This window comes from Macaca fascicularis, chromosome 16 (assembly GCF_037993035.2).
Source record: "Macaca fascicularis isolate 582-1 chromosome 16, T2T-MFA8v1.1".
Lineage (NCBI taxonomy): Eukaryota > Metazoa > Chordata > Mammalia > Primates > Cercopithecidae > Macaca > Macaca fascicularis.
The window spans coordinates 68,439,730-68,459,512 of NC_088390.1; the positions used below are offsets into that span (position 1 = coordinate 68,439,730).

Below are 19,783 nucleotides of genomic sequence, written 5' to 3' on the forward strand. Positions count from 1 at the left end.
TGGACCCTTTTTGGTTGGTAGCCTATTAATGATTGCCTCAATTTCAGAGCCCGTTACTGGTCTATTCAGTGATTCAGCTTCTTCCTGGTTTAGCCTTGGGAGGGTATATGTGTCCAGGAATTGACCCATTTCTTGTAGATCTTCTAGTTTATTTGCATAGAGGTGTTTATAGTATTCTCTGATGGTAGTTTGTATTTCTGTGGGATCGGTGGTGATATCCCCTTTATCATGTGTTATTGCGTCTATTTGGTTCTTCTCTCTTTTCTTCTTTATTAGTCTTGCTAGCCAGCGTTCTATCAATTTTGTTGATCTCTTCAGAAAACCAGCTCCTGGATTCATTGATTTTTTTGAAGGGTTTTTTGTGTCTCTATCTCCTTCAGTTCTGCTCTGATCTTAATTATTTCTTGCCTTCTGCTAGCTTTTGAATGTGTTTGCTGTTGCTTCTCTAGTTCTTTTCATTGTGATGGTAGGGTGTCGATTTCAGATCTTTCCTGCTTTCTGTGGTGGGCATTTAGTGCTATAAATTTCCCTCTACACACTGCTTTAAATGTGTCCCAGAGATTCTGGTACGTTGCGTCTTTGTTCTCATTGGTTTCAAAGAACATCTTTATTTCTGCCTTCATTTCGTTATTTACCCAGTAGTCATCCAGGAGCAGTTGTTCAGTTTCCATGTAGTTTTGCGGTGTTGAGTGAGTTTCTTAATCCTGAGTTCTAATTTGATTGCACTGTGGTCTGAGGGACAGTTTATTGTGATTTCTATTCTTTTACATTTGCTGAGGAGTGCTTGACTTCCAACGATGTGGTCAGTTTTGGAATAAGTGCGATGAATGCTGCCGAGAAGAATGTAAGTTCTGTTGATTTGGTTTGGAGAGTTCTGTAGACGTCTATGAGGTCTGCTTGGTGCAGAGATGAGTTCAAGTCCCGGATATCCTTGTTACCCTTGTGTCTCCATATACTGGTATATATTACATAATATACCATTTAACAGGGGTGATTGTAGATGAATTTTTTCTGTTTTAAACATGTCTGGAGGCTGGGCGTGGTGACTGCTGTCTGTAATCCGAGGACTTTGGAAGTCCGAGGTAAGTGGATCACTTGAGGTCAGGAGTTTGAGACCAGCCTGCTCAAAAAGGTGAAACCCCATCTCTTCTAAAAATACAAAAATTAGCCAGGTGTGGTGATACGCATGTGTCATCCCTGCTATTCAAGAGGCTGAGGTAGGAGAATTGCTTGAACCCAGAAGATGGAGGTTGCAGTGGGCCGAGATCACGCCACTGCTCTCCACCCTGGGCAACAGAGCGAGACTGTCTGGAAAAATAAAAAAAAACATGTCAGGAGGCTGGATGCCCTGGCTCACGCCTGTAGTCCCTGCACTTTGGGAGGCCAGGAGTTGAACCATTTTGGGCAACATAGCAAGACCCCATCTTTACAAAAAGTAAAAGTAAAAAATAAACATGTTGGTATCTTGGGCCATGGAGTGGCAGTGGGCATCTTTAGCCTGTGATCAGTCACGTGATCCCAGCAGCACTCACGTCCTGTTCCCAGTACCCTCCTGTCATTGGTCCAAGGATGAGCATGTGACTCCTCACAGCCAGTCAGAGCCTCCCTGGGAGGGTAAGGGGGCCCTCTGGTGGTGTTTTCCAGCACAGCCGGCAGATCCTCCTTTGGGACTTAGGCGAGGGCATAGGACTCCTCCCCGCTTGTGCTTGCGGGCGAGGATCAGCCTCTGAGATTCTGCGGAGAGACTCTCAAGGGGCACCAGCTGGAGCTGGTTCTGTGTCTGCAGGGAACCGTCTGGTGCTCTCTCCATTCATAGCCCCCTACCGCGAGTTTTCTTCTCTGTGTCTTTGTGACTTAGCCCAGTGTTCACAGTAGGGATGGGGGTGGAGGGCTCAAACGCTGTCATCCACGTTTGCTTTTCAAAAAGCAACAGGACACAAAATTCTATAAACACGAACTGACGGTACCTGGTACGTGACCCGCATGCAACTCAGAAGGGTGCCAGTAAGTTAGGGGATTGGCCTTTGGAAGGCGTCCTTCTTTTGAGAAAGTGTAATATTTCAGGCCGGGCGCGGTGCCTCACGCCTGTAATCCCACCACTTTGGGAGGCCGAGGCGGGCGGATCACGAGGTCAGGAGATGGAGACCATCCTGGCTAAGTCGGTGAAACCCCGTCTCTACTAAAAATACAAAAAAAAAAAAGAAAAAAAGAAAAAGAAAAAATTAGCCAGGCACAGTGGTGGGTGCCTGTAGTCCCAGCTTCCTGGGAGGCTGAGGCAGGAGAATCATTTGTACCCAGGAGGCAGAGGTTGCAGTGAGCCGAGACCACAGAAGTGCACTCCAGCCTGGGTGACGTAGTGAGACTCCCTCTCTGGAGAAGAAAGAAAAGAAGGACGGAGGGAGGGGGAGAGAGAGAGAGAAATAAATGCCTGCAAGTTACTATAAATCATTGGAAAAAATTCCGCGACTCCATATGATTGTAGTTTATTTGAAATATGAGGAATAAAAAGCAGGTTAAATAATACCACAAGGAAAAAAATCATACAAATTCAGAATGAGGGATTCTACAGGAAAACTGGCCTACTCTTTTAAAAAAGTTGGTGTTCAATGTTAAAGAAAAACAAACAAACAAACAAACAAAAAAACAAGTGAGGAGACTTTTTTTTTCTTTTCTCTCTCGACAGAGTCTCGCTCTGTTGCCCTGGCTGGAGTGCGGTGGTGCAATCTCGGCTCACTGCTACCTCCGCCTCCCGGGTTCAGGTGCTTCTTCTGCCTCAGCCTCCCAAGTAGCTGAGATTACAGGTGTGCACCACCATGACTAGCTAATTTTCGTATTTTTACTAGAGACGGGGTTTCACTATGTTGGCCAGGCTGGTCTCGAACTCCTGACCGCAAGTGATCCGCCCACATCGGCCTACCAAATTGATGGGATTACAGCAGTGAGCCACTGCGCCCAGCTAACTTTTAGATTTGAAGAGACAAAGAGAATAACTAAATGCAATGTGAACTTTTGACAGAAACAGCTGTAATCGATGTTTGGGGGACAATTAACAAAAATATTTTTAAATATGAACTGGATGTAACATGACACTAAGGGATTGTCGTTAATTCTCTTAGGTGTGAGCGTGCTGTGTATTTATCAACAATGTCGCATAAGAGAATATCCTTATTCTTAGAAGATTCATTGCATGCTGCAGTGTTTAGGGATAATAAGTTACGATGTCCACCATTTACAGTCAAAATACGTTGAGGAAAGGAAAACATATTTATGTATACACTCACACATACATATGGAAAGACAGTATGAGAGAGAAAAAGTAAACTATGGCGAAATGTTAACTCTTATTTCATGTAAGTGGTGATGGTTCGTTGTGCTATTCTTTCAATGTTTCTGCATGTTTGGCACATTTTATTGTAAAATGTTGGGGAAAAAACATAGTGCTGAGTAGTATGAAATACCTTAAATGTGAGGGAAAGTAATAAGGAGATAGATGAATATAAGGCACTCATTTGGCCTTCCCATTATTCACTACTAATTTCATTGTGAATCCTGCAACCTCTCTAATACATAGATTCCATTAGATTTTTGAAAAACAGATTTATCGTTATTTAACCAGATAATCAACCATATTGTGGAGAAATGTATCCCATACTCTCTTAGAGTTTATAAACTTAGTGGGGAAGATGTAATTACATGCCAAAACAGTCAAGGAAAAGATGAGCTATCTATATAAGGAATTTAGTCAACTGTTGTCTGATATCTGTCTGAGATTAAATGACAACATATAAATGAAATGTTTTGTATGATGCCTGGTACCAAAATAAAAGTTCTTCATAAACGTTAGCTATCGTTATTATTATTAGGGATAATATTCAGAGGTTACTTTTTAATCCTATGTATTGGTCAAAATATGTCAATGATTGACCCAAGTTTGCATCCACTGATCAGTTAATTGGTTTAAAGGAAAGGATCCTAATTTTAATTCCATGGTCAATTTCATTTATATATTTATTCAACGAATTTTTTCTCTTTATGTAGAAAAATATAATCATGAATGGGCTTTAGCACATCCTCCTAAATCCTAATGCACAGTTTATGAAGATGCGTATGTGTACTCTGTGGAAATAAAAGATCCATAGCTTTTCTCAACTTCCCAATGTGTATGCGTCTGAAAAAAAAAATTAGAGATTTTGTTTTAGAGTCTCTACATTTTCCTCACAGCCTGTGTCTTTCTGATTAGGGAAGGCTGATATAAAAAACCTGAAGACCATTCTAGACAACATGGGAATCAAGCTCACAGATAAAGAACTTGAAGATCTGACACAAAGCCTGCCAGTCGGTGGTGAGCATGCTAGATATCACTGGTTTTTGGGTTTTGTGTTCTGTGTGCTTTTAGCATTAGAAGGAAAGGCAAAAAGAACTTTTCATAATGCAAATGGCAAGATTAAATAAGACAGTCAGAGTAACAAAGTAGGGAAGGTAGTATTCTGAATACTAGCGGCATGGTCAATACAAGAGCCTTCCAAATTCTGAGGACAAGAAAGCTGACCCCTAGGAAAAAGCCACTTTTGAATTCCATCTTTCCATTATCAAATATAAGATTTGCTGTTTTATGGGTTATAACGTCAAATTCACATTTTCTAAATAAGTTTATTTTCAATATTTATAATTGTTTCTTCATCTTCGTAACATATTCTGAGTAAATATTTATCAAATGACTAAAGTGCTTAACAAAATGCCCAGTATACTTCCTAAGTGCTGCTACTAGGTGTTATAATCATAGGAGGGAGGAGAGTGTTCTTGTGATATAACATGTTATGAGCTTCAAATTATGCCTTTGTGTTATAGCTGATAATAAAGTGGCTCTGAAAGCATTGGAGGATGAAGTGAAAGCTTTTACTGGTAAGAATTTGTTACACATGATTTGCAATAAATGATGATTTACACTGAAATTTTTAATAGTATTTTTCTAATATTCTATTGGTGGCTTATAAATTCACATATTTTCAATATTTTGATAAAATATCTGCCTTTGCTAACAGATTAACATTATCTGCGTTTTATCAGTCAAAACAAAAGAACTATATCTTGATAATATCTTACATTCTTTAGTACTGTTTTCCAATAAAATGATTTCACCAGTATTTATAGACCCAAATAACTAGATGGACACAGTGAAAACAGGGTGAAGCATTAAAAGGATCAAAGTAATGAGTTCATTGCAAGCATCTAACCACCTAGTTTTACAAAAATGAAATATGTCATACTTGTTTTTTGACTTTTGCTTTCAATTACACTTTAAGTTGTGGGGTACATGTGCACAACGTGCAGGTTTGTTACATATGTATACATGTGCCGTGTTGGTTTGCTGCACCCATTAACTCGTCATTTCCATTAGGTATTTCTCCTAATGCTATCCCTCCCCCATTCCCCCACATCACGACTGGCCCCGGGGTGTGATGGGCCCCGGGGTGTGATGTTCCCCGCCCTGTGTCCAAGTGTTCTCATTGTTCAGTTCCCACCGATGAGTGAGAACACGCGGTGTTTGGTTTTCTGTCCTTGCCATAGTTTGCTCAGAATGATGGATTCCAGCTTCATCCGTGTTGCTGCAAAGGACACGAACTCATCCTTTTTTTATGGCTGCATAGTATTCCATGGTGTACATGTGCCACATTTTCTTAATCCAGTCTACCACTGATGGACGTTGGGGTTGGTTCCAAGTCTTTGCTATTGTGAATAGTGCCGCAATAAACATACGTGTGTGTGTGTCTTTATAGTAGCATGATATATAATCCTTTGGGTGTATACCCAGTGATGGGATTGCTGGGTCCAATGTTATTTCTCGTTCTGGATCCTTGAGGAATCGCCACACTGTCTTCCACAATGGTGGAACTAGTTTACACTCCCGCCAACAGCGTAAAAGCCTTCCTATTTCTCCACATCCTTGCCAGCAGCTGCCGTTTCCTGACTTTTTAATGATCGCCATTCTAACTGGTGTGAGATGCTATCTCCTTGTGCTTTTGCTTTGCATTTCTCTGATGACCAGTGGTGATGAGCACTTTTTCACGTGTCTGTTGGCTGCATTAATGTCTTCTTTTGAAAAGTGTCTGTTCATATCCTTTGCCCACTTTTTGATGGGGTTGTTTGATTTTTTCTTGTAAATTTGTTTAAGTTCTTTGTAGATTCTGGATATTAGCCCTCTGTCAGATGGGTAGATTGCAAAAATTGTCTCCCATTCTGTAGGTTGCCTGTTCACTCTGATGGTAGTTTCCTTTGCTGTGCAGAAACTCTTTAGTGTAATTAGACCCCGTTTGTCTATTTTGGCTTTTGTTGCCATTGCTTTTGGTGTTTTAGTCATGAAGTCCTTGCCAATGCCTATGTCCTGAATGATATTGGCTAGGTTTTCTTGTAGGGTTTTTATGCTTTTAGGTCTAACATTTAAGTCTGTAATCCACCTTGAATTAATTTTTGTATAAGGCATAAGGAAGGGATCCCGTTTCAGCTTTGTACATATGGCTAGCCAGTTTTCCCGGCACCATTTATTAAATAGGGAATCCTTTCCCCGTTTCTTGTTTTTGTCAGGTCTGTCAAAGATGAGATGGTTGTAGATGTGTGGTGTTTTTTCTGAGGCCTCTGTTCTGTTCCATTGGTCTATATCTCTGTTTTGGTACCAGTACCATGCTGTTTTGGTTACTGTAGCCTTGTAGTGTAGTTTGAAGTCAGGTAGCATGATGCCTCCCGCTTTGTTCTTTTTGCTTAGGATTGTCTTCGCAATGCACGCTCTTTTTTGGTTCCATGTGAACTTTAAGGTAGCTTTTCCCAATTCCGTGAAGAAAGTCATTGGTAGCTTGCTGGGATGGCACTGAATCTATAAATCACCTTGGGCAGTATGGCCATTTTCACGATATTGATTCTTCCTATCCGTGAGCATGGAATGTTCTTCCATTTGGTTGTGTCCTCTTTTACTTTGTTGAGCAGTGCTTTGTAGTTCTCCTTGAAGAGGTCCTTCACATCCCTGGTAAGTTGGATGCCTAGGTATTTTATTCTCTTTGAAGCAGTTGTGAATGGGAGTTCACTCATGATTTGGCTCTCTGTTTGTCTCTTATTGGCGTATAAGAATGCTTGTGATTTTTGCACATTGATTTTGTATCCTGAGACTTTGCTGAAGTTGTTTATCAGCTTAAGGAGATTTCGGGCCGAGACGATGGGGCTTTCTGTATATACAGTCATGTCATCTGCAAACAGGGACACTTTGACATCCTTTTTTCCTAATTGACACCCTTTATTTCTTTCTCCTGCCTGATTGCCCTGGCCAGAACTTCCAACAATATGTTGAATAGGAGACACTGTGTTGAATAGGAGTGGTGAGAGAGGGCAGCCCTGTCTTGTGCTGGTGTTGAAAGGGAATGCTTCCAGTTTTTGCCCATTCGGTATGATACTGGCCGTGGGTTTGTGATAAATAGCTCGTATTATTTTGAGATACATTCTATCAATACCTAGTTTACTGAGAATTTTTAGCATGAAGGACTGTTGAATTTTGTTGAAGGCCTTTTCTCCGTCTGTTGAGATAATCATGTGTTTTTTGTCTTTGGTTCTGTTTATGTGATGGATTACGTTTATTGATTTGAATACGTTGAAGCAGCCTTGCATCCCAGGGATGAAGCCAGCTTGATCTTGGTGATTAAGCCTTTTGATGTGCTGCTGGATTCTGTTTGCCAGTATTTTATGGAGGATTTTTGCATCGATGTTCATCAGGGCTATTGGTCTAAAATTCTCTTTTCTTGTTGTGTCTCTGCCAGGCGTTGGTATCAGGATGATACTGGCCTCATAAAATGAGTTAGGGAGGATTCCCTCTTTTTCTATTGATTGGAATAGTTTCAGAAGAAATGGTACCAGCTCCTCCTTGTACCTCTGGTAGAATTTGGCTGTGAATCCGTCTGGTCCTGGACCCTTTTTGGTTGGTAGCCTATTAATGATTGCCTCAATTTCAGAGCCCGTTACTGGTCTATTCAGTGATTCAGCTTCTTCCTGGTTTAGCCTTGGGAGGGTATATGTGTCCAGGAATTGACCCATTTCTTGTAGATCTTCTAGTTTATTTGCATAGAGGTGTTTATAGTATTCTCTGATGGTAGTTTGTATTTCTGTGGGATCGGTGGTGATATCCCCTTTATCATGTGTTATTGCGTCTATTTGGTTCTTCTCTCTTTTCTTCTTTATTAGTCTTGCTAGCTAGCGTTCTATCAATTTTGTTGATCTCTTCAGAAAACCAGCTCCTGGATTCATTGATTTTTTTGAAGGGTTTTTTGTGTCTCTATCTCCTTCAGTTCTGCTCTGATCTTAATTATTTCTTGCCTTCTGCTAGCTTTTGAATGTGTTTGCTGTTGCTTCTCTAGTTCTTTTCATTGTGATGGTAGGGTGTCGATTTCAGATCTTTCCTGCTTTCTGTGGTGGGCATTTAGTGCTATAAATTTCCCTCTACACACTGCTTTAAATGTGTCCCAGAGATTCTGGTACGTTGCGTCTTTGTTCTCATTGGTTTCAAAGAACATCTTTATTTCTGCCTTCATTTCGTTATTTACCCAGTAGTCATCCAGGAGCAGTTGTTCAGTTTCCATGTAGTTTTGCGGTGTTGAGTGAGTTTCTTAATCCTGAGTTCTAATTTGATTGCACTGTGGTCTGAGGGACAGTTTATTGTGATTTCTATTCTTTTACATTTGCTGAGGAGTGCTTGACTTCCAACGATGTGGTCAGTTTTGGAATAAGTGCGATGAATGCTGCCGAGAAGAATGTAAGTTCTGTTGATTTGGTTTGGAGAGTTCTGTAGACGTCTATGAGGTCTGCTTGGTGCAGAGATGAGTTCAAGTCCCGGATATCCTTGTTACCCTTGTGTCTCCATATACTGGTATATATTACATAATATACCATTTAACAGGGGTGATTGTAGATGAATTTTTTCTGTTTTAAACATGTCTGGAGGCTGGGCGTGGTGACTGCTGTCTGTAATCCGAGGACTTTGGAAGTCCGAGGTAAGTGGATCACTTGAGGTCAGGAGTTTGAGACCAGCCTGCTCAAAAAGGTGAAACCCCATCTCTTCTAAAAATACAAAAATTAGCCAGGTGTGGTGATACGCATGTGTCATCCCTGCTATTCAAGAGGCTGAGGTAGGAGAATTGCTTGAACCCAGAAGATGGAGGTTGCAGTGGGCCGAGATCACGCCACTGCTCTCCACCCTGGGCAACAGAGCGAGACTGTCTGGAAAAATAAAAAAAAACATGTCAGGAGGCTGGATGCCCTGGCTCACGCCTGTAGTCCCTGCACTTTGGGAGGCCAGGAGTTGAACCATTTTGGGCAACATAGCAAGACCCCATCTTTACAAAAAGTAAAAGTAAAAAATAAACATGTTGGTATCTTGGGCCATGGAGTGGCAGTGGGCATCTTTAGCCTGTGATCAGTCACGTGATCCCAGCAGCACTCACGTCCTGTTCCCAGTACCCTCCTGTCATTGGTCCAAGGATGAGCATGTGACTCCTCACAGCCAGTCAGAGCCTCCCTGGGAGGGTAAGGGGGCCCTCTGGTGGTGTTTTCCAGCACAGCCGGCAGATCCTCCTTTGGGACTTAGGCGAGGGCATAGGACTCCTCCCCGCTTGTGCTTGCGGGCGAGGATCAGCCTCTGAGATTCTGCGGAGAGACTCTCAAGGGGCACCAGCTGGAGCTGGTTCTGTGTCTGCAGGGAACCGTCTGGTGCTCTCTCCATTCATAGCCCCCTACCGCGAGTTTTCTTCTCTGTGTCTTTGTGACTTAGCCCAGTGTTCACAGTAGGGATGGGGGTGGAGGGCTCAAACGCTGTCATCCACGTTTGCTTTTCAAAAAGCAACAGGACACAAAATTCTATAAACACGAACTGACGGTACCTGGTACGTGACCCGCATGCAACTCAGAAGGGTGCCAGTAAGTTAGGGGATTGGCCTTTGGAAGGCGTCCTTCTTTTGAGAAAGTGTAATATTTCAGGCCGGGCGCGGTGCCTCACGCCTGTAATCCCACCACTTTGGGAGGCCGAGGCGGGCGGATCACGAGGTCAGGAGATGGAGACCATCCTGGCTAAGTCGGTGAAACCCCGTCTCTACTAAAAATACAAAAAAAAAAAAAGAAAAAAAGAAAAAGAAAAAATTAGCCAGGCACAGTGGTGGGTGCCTGTAGTCCCAGCTTCCTGGGAGGCTGAGGCAGGAGAATCATTTGTACCCAGGAGGCAGAGGTTGCAGTGAGCCGAGATCACAGAAGTGCACTCCAGCCTGGGTGACGTAGTGAGACTCCCTCTCTGGAGAAGAAAGAAAAGAAGGACGGAGGGAGGGGGAGAGAGAGAGAGAAATAAATGCCTGCAAGTTACTATAAATCATTGGAAAAAATTCCGCGACTCCATATGATTGTAGTTTATTTGAAATATGAGGAGTAAAAAGCAGGTTAAATAATACCACAAGGAAAAAAATCATACAAATTCAGAATGAGGGATTCTACAGGAAAACTGGCCTACTCTTTTAAAAAAGTTGGTGTTCAATGTTAAAGAAAAACAAACAAACAAACAAACAAAAAAACAAGTGAGGAGACTTTTTTTTCTTTTCTCTCTCGACAGAGTCTCGCTCTGTTGCCCTGGCTGGAGTGCGGTGGTGCAATCTCGGCTCACTGCTACCTCCGCCTCCCGGGTTCAGGTGCTTCTTCTGCCTCAGCCTCCCAGGTAGCTGAGATTACAGGTGTGCACCACCATGACTAGCTAATTTTCGTATTTTTACTAGAGACGGGGTTTCACTATGTTGGCCAGGCTGGTCTCGAACTCCTGACCGCAAGTGATCCGCCCACATCGGCCTACCAAATTGATGGGATTACAGCAGTGAGCCACTGCGCCCAGCTAACTTTTAGATTTGAAGAGACAAAGAGAATAACTAAATGCAATGTGAACTTTTGACAGAAACAGCTGTAATCGATGTTTGGGGGACAATTAACAAAAATATTTTTAAATATGAACTGGATGTAACATGACACTAAGGGATTGTCGTTAATTCTCTTAGGTGTGAGCGTGCTGTGTATTTATCAACAATGTCGCATAAGAGAATATCCTTATTCTTAGAAGATTCATTGCATGCTGCAGTGTTTAGGGATAATAAGTTACGATGTCCACCATTTACAGTCAAAATACGTTGAGGAAAGGAAAACATATTTATGTATACACTCACACATACATATGGAAAGACAGTATGAGAGAGAAAAAGTAAACTATGGCGAAATGTTAACTCTTATTTCATGTAAGTGGTGATGGTTCGTTGTGCTATTCTTTCAATGTTTCTGCATGTTTGGCACATTTTATTGTAAAATGTTGGGGAAAAAACATAGTGCTGAGTAGTATGAAATACCTTAAATGTGAGGGAAAGTAATAAGGAGATAGATGAATATAAGGCACTCATTTGGCCTTCCCATTATTCACTACTAATTTCATTGTGAATCCTGCAACCTCTCTAATACATAGATTCCATTAGATTTTTGAAAAACAGATTTATCGTTATTTAACCAGATAATCAACCATATTGTGGAGAAATGTATCCCATACTCTCTTAGAGTTTATAAACTTAGTGGGGAAGATGTAATTACATGCCAAAACAGTCAAGGAAAAGATGAGCTATCTATATAAGGAATTTAGTCAACTGTTGTCTGATATCTGTCTGAGATTAAATGACAACATATAAATGAAATGTTTTGTATGATGCCTGGTACCAAAATAAAAGTTCTTCATAAACGTTAGCTATCGTTATTATTATTAGGGATAATATTCAGAGGTTACTTTTTAATCCTATGTATTGGTCAAAATATGTCAATGATTGACCCAAGTTTGCATCCACTGATCAGTTAATTGGTTTAAAGGAAAGGATCCTAATTTTAATTCCATGGTCAATTTCATTTATATATTTATTCAACGAATTTTTTCTCTTTATGTAGAAAAATATAGTCATGAATGGGCTTTAGCACATCCTCCTAAATCCTAATGCACAGTTTATGAAGATGCGTATGCGTACTCTGTGGAAATAAAAGATCCATAGCTTTTCTTAACTTCCCAATGTGTATGCGTCTGAAAAAAAAAATTAGAGATTTTGTTTTAGAGTCTCTACATTTTCCTCACAGCCTGTGTCTTTCTGATTAGGGAAGGCTGATATAAAAAACCTGAAGACCGTTCTAGACAACATGGGAATCAAGCTCACAGATAAAGAACTTGAAGATCTGACACAAAGCCTGCCAGTCGGTGGTGAGCATGCTAGATATCACTGGTTTTTGGGTTTTGTGTTCTGTGTGCTTTTAGCATTAGAAGGAAAGGCAAAAAGAACTTTTCATAATGCAAATGGCAAGATTAAATAAGACAGTCAGAGTAACAAAGTAGGGAAGGTAGTATTCTGAATACTAGCGGCATGGTCAATACAAGAGCCTTCCAAATTCTGAGGACAAGAAAGCTGACCCGTAGGAAAAAGCCACTTTTGAATTCCATCTTTCCATTATCAAATATAAGATTTGCTGTTTTATGGGTTATAAAGTCAAATTTACATTTTCTAAATAAGTTTATTTTCAATATTTATAATTGTTTCTTCATCTTCGTAACATATTCTGAGTAAATATTTATCAAATGACTAAAGTGCTTAATAAAATGCCCAGTATACTTCCTAAGTGCTGCTACTAGGTGTTATAATCATAGGAGGGAGGAGAGTGTTCTTTTGATATAACATGTTATGAGCTTCAAATTATGCCTTTGTGTTATAGCTGATAATAAAGTGGCTCTGAAAGCATTGGAGGATGAAGTGAAAGCTTTTACTGGTAAGAATTTGTTACACATGATTTGCAATAAATGATGATTTACACTGAAATTTTTAATAGTATTTTTCTAATATTCTATTGGTGGCTTATAAATTCACATATTTTCAATATTTTGATAAAATATCTGCCTTTGCTAACAGATTAACATTATCTGTGTTTTATCAGTCAAAACAAAAGAACTATATCTTGATCACATCTTACATTCATTAGTACTGTTTTCCAATAAAATGATTTCACCAGTATTTATAGACCCAAATAACTAGATGGACACAGTGAAAACAGGGTGAAGCATTAAAAGGATCAAAGCAATGTGTTCATTGCAAGCATCTAACCACATAGTTTTACAAAAATAAAATATGTCATACTTGTTTTTTGACTTTTGCTTTCAATTACACTTTAAGTTGTGGGGTACATGTGCACAACGTACAGGTTTGTTACATATGTATACATGTGCCGTGTTGGTTTGCTGCACCCATTAACTCGTCATTTCCATTAGGTATTTCTCCTAATGCTGTCCCTCCCCCATTCCCCCACATCACGACTGGCCCCGGGGTGTGATGTTCCCCACCCTGTGTCCAAGTGTTCTCATTGTTCAGTTCCCACCGATGAGTGAGAACACGCAGTGTTTGGTTTTCTGTCCTTGCCATAGTTTGCTCAGAATGATGGATTCCAGCTTCATCCGTGTTGCTACAAAGGACACCAACTCATCCTTTTTTTATGGCTGCATAGTATTCCATGGTGTACATGTGCCACATTTTCTTAATCCAGTCTACCACTGATGGACGTTGGGGTTGGTTCCAAGTCTTTGCTATTGTGAATAGTGCCGCAATAAACATACGTGTGTGTGTGTCTTTATAGTAGCATGATATATAATCCTTTGGGTGTATACCCAGTGATGGGATTGCTGGGTCCAATGTTATTTCTCGTTCTGGATCCTTGAGGAATCGCCACACTGTCTTCCACAATGGTGGAACTAGTTTACACTCCCGCCAACAGCGTAAAAGCCTTCCTATTTCTCCACATCCTTGCCAGCAGCTGCCGTTTCCTGACTTTTTAATGATCGCCATTCTAACTGGTGTGAGATGCTATCTCCTTGTGCTTTTGCTTTGCATTTCTCTGATGACCAGTGGTGATGAGCACTTTTTCACGTGTCTGTTGGCTGCATTAATGTCTTCTTTTGAAAAGTGTTTGTTCATATCCTTTGCCCCCTTTTTGATGGGGTTGTTTGATTTTTTCTTGTAAATTTGTTTAAGTTCTTTGTAGATTCTGGAATATTAGCCCTCTGTCAGATGGGTAGATTGCAAAAATTGTCTCCCATTCTGTAGGTTGCCTGTTCACTCTGGTGGTAGTTTCCTTTGCTGTGCAGAAACTCTTTAGTGTAATTAGACCCCATGTGTCTATTTTGGCTTTTGTTGCCATTGCTTTTGGTGTTTTAGTCATGAAGTCCTTGCCCATGCCTATGTCCTGAATGATATTGGCTAGGTTTTCTTGTAGGGTTTTTATGCTTTTAGGTCTAACATTTAAGTCTGTAATCCACCTTGAATTAATTTTTGTATAAGGCATAAGGAAGGGATCCCGTTTCAGCTTTGTACATATGGCTAGCCAGTTTTCCCGGCACCATTTATTAAATAGGGAATCCTTTCCCCGTTTCTTGTTTTTGTCAGGTCTGTCAAAGATGAGATGGTTGTAGATGTGTGGTGTTTTTTCTGAGGCCTCTGTTCTGTTCCATTGGTCTATATCTCTGTTTTGGTACCAGTACCATGCTGTTTTGGTTACTGTAGCCTTGTAGTGTAGTTTGAAGTCAGGTAGCATGATGCCTCCCGCTTTGTTCTTTTTGCTTAGGATTGTCTTCGCAATGCACGCTCTTTTTTGGTTCCATGTGAACTTTAAGGTAGCTTTTCCCAATTCCGTGAAGAAAGTCATTGGTAGCTTGCTGGGATGGCACTGAATCTATAAATCACCTTGGGCAGTATGGCCATTTTCACGATATTGATTCTTCCTATCCGTGAGCATGGAATGTTCTTCCATTTGGTTGTGTCCTCTTTTACTTTGTTGAGCAGTGCTTTGTAGTTCTCCTTGAAGAGGTCCTTCACATCCCTGGTAAGTTGGATGCCTAGGTATTTTATTCTCTTTGAAGCAGTTGTGAATGGGAGTTCACTCATGATTTGGCTCTCTGTTTGTCTCTTATTGGCGTATAAGAATGCTTGTGATTTTTGCACATTGATTTTGTATCCTGAGACTTTGCTGAAGTTGTTTATCAGCTTAAGGAGATTTCGGGCTGAGACGATGGGGCTTTCTGTATATACAGTCATGTCATCTGCAAACAGGGACACTTTGACATCCTTTTTTCCTAATTGACACCCTTTATTTCTTTCTCCTGCCTGATTGCCCTGGCCAGAACTTCCAACAATATGTTGAATAGGAGACACTGTGTTGAATAGGAGTGGTGAGAGAGGGCAGCCCTGTCTTGTGCTGGTGTTGAAAGGGAATGCTTCCAGTTTTTGCCCATTCGGTATGATACTGGCCGTGGGTTTGTGATAAATAACTCATATTATTTTGAGATACGTTCTATCAATACCTAGTTTACTGAGAATTTTTAGCATGAAGGACTGTTGAATTTTGTTGAAGGCCTTTTCTCCATCTGTTGAGATAATCATGTGTTTTTTGTCTTTGGTTCTGTTTATGTGATGGATTACGTTCATTGATTTGCGTACGTTGAAGCAGCCTTGCATCCCAGGGATGAAGCCAACTTGATCTTGGTGGTTAAGCCTTTTGATGTGCTGCTGGATTCGGTTTGCCAGTATTTTATGGAGGATTTTTGCATCGATGTTCATCAGGGCTATTGGTCTAAAATTCTCTTTTCTTGTTGTGTCTCTGCCAGGCGTTGGTATCAGGATGATACTGGCCTCATAAAATGAGTTAGGGAGGATTCTCTCTTTTTCTATTGATTGGAATAGTTTCAGAAGGAATGGTACCAGCTCCTCCTTGTATCTCTGGTAGAATTTGGCTGTGAATCCGTCTGGTCCTGGACCCTTTTTGGTTGGTAGCCTATTAATGGTTGCCTCAATTTCAGAGCCTGTTATTGGTCTATTCAGTGATTCAGCTTCTTCCTGGTTTAGCCTTGGGAGGGTGTATGTGTCCAGGAATTGACCCATTTCTTGTAGATCTTCTAGTTTATTTGCATAGAGGTGTTTATAGTATTCTCTGATGGTAGTTTGTATTTCTGTGGGATCGGTGGTGATATCCCCTTTATCATGTGTTATTGCGTCTATTTGGTTCTTCTCTCTTTTCTTCTTTATTAGTCTTGGTAGCTAGCATTCTATCAATTTTGTTGATCTCTTCAGAAAACCAGCTCCTGGATTCATAGATTTTTTTGTAGGGTTTTTGTGTCTCTATCTCCTTCAGTTCTGCTCTGATCTTAGTTATTTCTTGCCTTCTGCTAGCTTTTGAATGTGTTTGCTGTTGCTTCTCTACTTCTTTTCATTGTGATGGTAGGGTGTCGATTTCAGATCTTTCCTGCTTTCTGTGGTGGGCATTTAGTGCTATAAATTTCCCTCTACACACTGCTTTAAATGTGTCCCAGAGATTCTGGTACGTTGTGTCTTTGTTCTCATTGGTTTCAAAGAACATCTTTATTTCTGCCTTCATTTTATTATGTACCCAGTTGTCATTCAGGAGCAGGTTGTTCAATTTCCATGTATTTGAGTGGTTTTGGTTGAGTTTCTTCGTCTTGAGTTCTAGTTTGATTGCCCTGTTGTCTGAGAGACAGTTTGTTATAATTTCTGTTCTTGTACATTTTCTGAGGAGTGCTTTACTTCCAACTATGTCATCAATTTTGGAATAAGTGAGATGTGGTGCTGTAAAGAACGTATATTCTGTTAATTTGGGTTGGAGAGTTCTGTAGATGTGTATTAGGTCTGCTTGGTGCAGAGTTGAATTCAATTCCTGGATATCCTTGTTAACTTTCTGTCTCGTTGATCTGTCTAATGTTGACAGTGGTGTGTTAAAGTCTCCCATTATTATTTTATGGGAGTCGAAGTCTCTTCGTACGTCTCTGAGGACTTGCTTTATGAATCTGGGTTTTCCTGTAATGGGTGCATGTATATTTAGAATAGTTAGCTCTTCCTGATGAATTGATCCCTTTAACATTATGTAATGGCCTTCTTTGTCTCTTTTGATCTTTGATGGTTTAAAGTCTGTTTTATCAGAGACTAGGATTGCAACCGCTGCTTTTTTTTTTTATTTTCCATTTGCTTGGTAGATCTTCCTCCATCCCTTTATTTTGAGCCTATGTGTGTCTCTGCATGTGAGATGGGTCTCCTGAATACAGCAAACTGATGGGTCTTGACTCTTTATCCAATTTTTCAGTCTGTGTCTTTTAATTGGACCATTTAGTACATTTACATTTAAGGTTAATTGATACCAACAGCTGCGGTTCTGTTGGAGTTTTTTGAGGTCCACTCCAGACCCTGTTTGCCTGGGTATCACCAGCGGAAGCTGCAGAAGATAGCATATTACTGAACAGCGAGTGTTACTGTCTGAATCTTGCTCTGGAAGCTTCGTCTCAGAGGTGTACTCAGCCATGTGAGGTGTGAGTTGTTGGTGTGCACCTAGTGGAGGATGTCTTCCAGTTAGGCTACTCAGGGGTCAGGGACCCACTTCTACAGGCAGTCTGTCCGTTCTCAGATCTCAACCTCTGTGCTGGGAGAACCACTGCTCTCTTCAAAGCTGTTCAGACAGGAACATTTATATCTGCAGAGGTTTCTGCTGCTTTTTGTTTAGCTATGCCCTGTCCCCAGAGGTGGAGTCTACAGAGGCAGGCAGGCCTCCTTGAGCTCTGGTGGGCTCCCCCCAATTGGAGTTTACTGGCGAGTTTGTTTATCTACTCTAGCCTCAGCAATGGTGGGCGCCCCTCCCCCAGCCTCACTGCTACCTTGCAGTTAGATCTCAGACTGCTGTGCTAGCAATGAGGGAGGCTCCGTGGGCGTGCGACCATCTGTTCCAGGTGTGGGATATAATCTTCTGGTGTGCCGTTTGCTAAGACCCTTGGTAAAGTACAGTATTAGGGTGGGAGTTACCCAATTTTCCAGGTGTTGTGTGTCTCAGTTTCCCTTGGCTAGGTAAAGGAATTCCCTTCCCCCTTGCGCCATCCAGGTGAGGCGATGCCTCACCCTGCATCAGCTCTCACTGGTTCGGCTGCACCCGAGGACCAGCACCTACTGTCTTACATGCCCCAGTGAGATGAACCCAGTACCTCACTTGAAAATGCAGAAATCACCTGTGTTCTGTGTTGCTCAGGCTTGGAGCTGGAAGCTGGAGCTGTTCCTATTCAGCCATCTTGGGTGCTGCCTCGTTCATGCCTTTTTACTGTTGTGTAGTTTTCCATTTCATGAAGAAACCAGTTTTAAGACAAATCTGCCCTATTGTTGATGAACTTAGGCAGAGTTCAGTTTTTGCTATGCTGTTATGAAGAAGAGTGTCATATTTATCTCTTGATATGCATGTACAAGAGCTTCTTTGAATATATTTCCAGGAGAACTACTAGGTCTTAGAGTATTTTCATGTTTTACTTTACAAAGTAATGCCAAACATTTACAAAGTAGGTATAATGGTTTATACCCTTACCAATAATGGGAAAGAATTTCTGTGGTTGCATATATTAACCAACACTTGGTATTGTTAGATTTTTGTTTTACTTTTTTCAAATCTGGTGGGAAAGTAAAAATACATAATTTTAGTTTTTAGTTAAAATTCTTTGATTACTAATAAGATCGAGCACCTTTCAGATGTTTTCAGCTATTTCAATTTACTATCTAATAAATGCCCAGTTACTTCTCCTCATTTTTTTGGTGAGAGGGATTTCATTTTTAAAATGTTAATTTATAGAGGTTCTTTATATATATTCTGGATACTGGTCTTTAGCACTGTGCTTTGCCAATATTGTCTCTCAGTCTGTGGCTTGTTTTTTAACTTTTTATGGTATCTTTTGGTATACATTATTTCTTAATATGCATATACTCAAATGTATCAATATTTACCTTATGAGTAGTAAACTTTGTCATGTTTGAGAAATCCTGCCCCTGTCCTGAGACCGTGAAGAGATTCTTCTGTTATCTTCTAAAAGTGTTATAGTTTTGCATTTCATTTTTATGTATTTGATCTATCCAGATGTAATTTTTCTTATGTTGATAAACAGGGGCCCAATTTTATTATTTCTATATCATTTATTGAGAAAACTCTCCTTACTGACCAATAATATCAGTTTTGTCTTTATCAGGTGTCTAATTATACATAGTTCCTTCCATTGGCCTATATTTCTATCCTTGTATCAGTACCACATATTTAATATAGTTTTAAAATAAACCTTATATATGGTAGGTGAGGCCCCCAATTCCCCCATTTTGTTGTTCTTCAAGTATGTATTGACTGTTCTTTAAGCTTTCCTTTTCTATATAAATTTTGTGAACAGATTGTCAAAATCCTTTGGGAGTTTTGAATATATAGTTCAATTTGGGAGAACTTGTATATTTTCTATGTTAATTAAAACTGTTTTATTTTAATCGTTTTTGGGGTACAAGTGATTTTTGGTTATATGGATGAATTATATAGTGGTGAAGTCTGAGATTTTAGTGTAACTGTCACCTGAGTAGTGTACATTGTACCCAATATGTAATTTTCTATTCCTCACCTCTCTCACACCTCCCCTTTCTGAGTCTCTAAAGTCCATTATACCACTGTGTATGTCTTTGCATACCCATAGCTTAGCTGCCACTTATAAGTGCAAACATACTGTAGTTGGTTTTCCATTCCTGAGTTACTTCACTTAGAATAATGGCCTCCAACTCCGTCGTAGGTGTTGTAAAAGACATTATTTTATTCCTTTTTATGGCTGAGTAGTATTCCATGGTGTATATGTAGTACATTTTCTTTATTCACT

The 19,783-nt window shown here is 40.4% G+C and overlaps 1 protein-coding gene across 1 annotated transcript in view; it reads left to right on the forward strand.

Annotated features, from left to right (window-relative positions):
* EFCAB13 (EF-hand calcium binding domain 13) overlaps positions 1-19,783 on the forward strand; it is a 240,572-nt gene that overhangs the window by 137,905 nt on the left and 82,884 nt on the right. The window contains exons 30-33 of the mRNA XM_074020056.1: positions 4,241-4,342; positions 4,849-4,902; positions 12,185-12,286; positions 12,793-12,846. Coding sequence (XP_073876157.1) covers positions 4,241-4,342; positions 4,849-4,902; positions 12,185-12,286; positions 12,793-12,846 — 312 coding nt within the window. The remainder of the gene's footprint in view (positions 1-4,240; positions 4,343-4,848; positions 4,903-12,184; positions 12,287-12,792; positions 12,847-19,783) is intronic.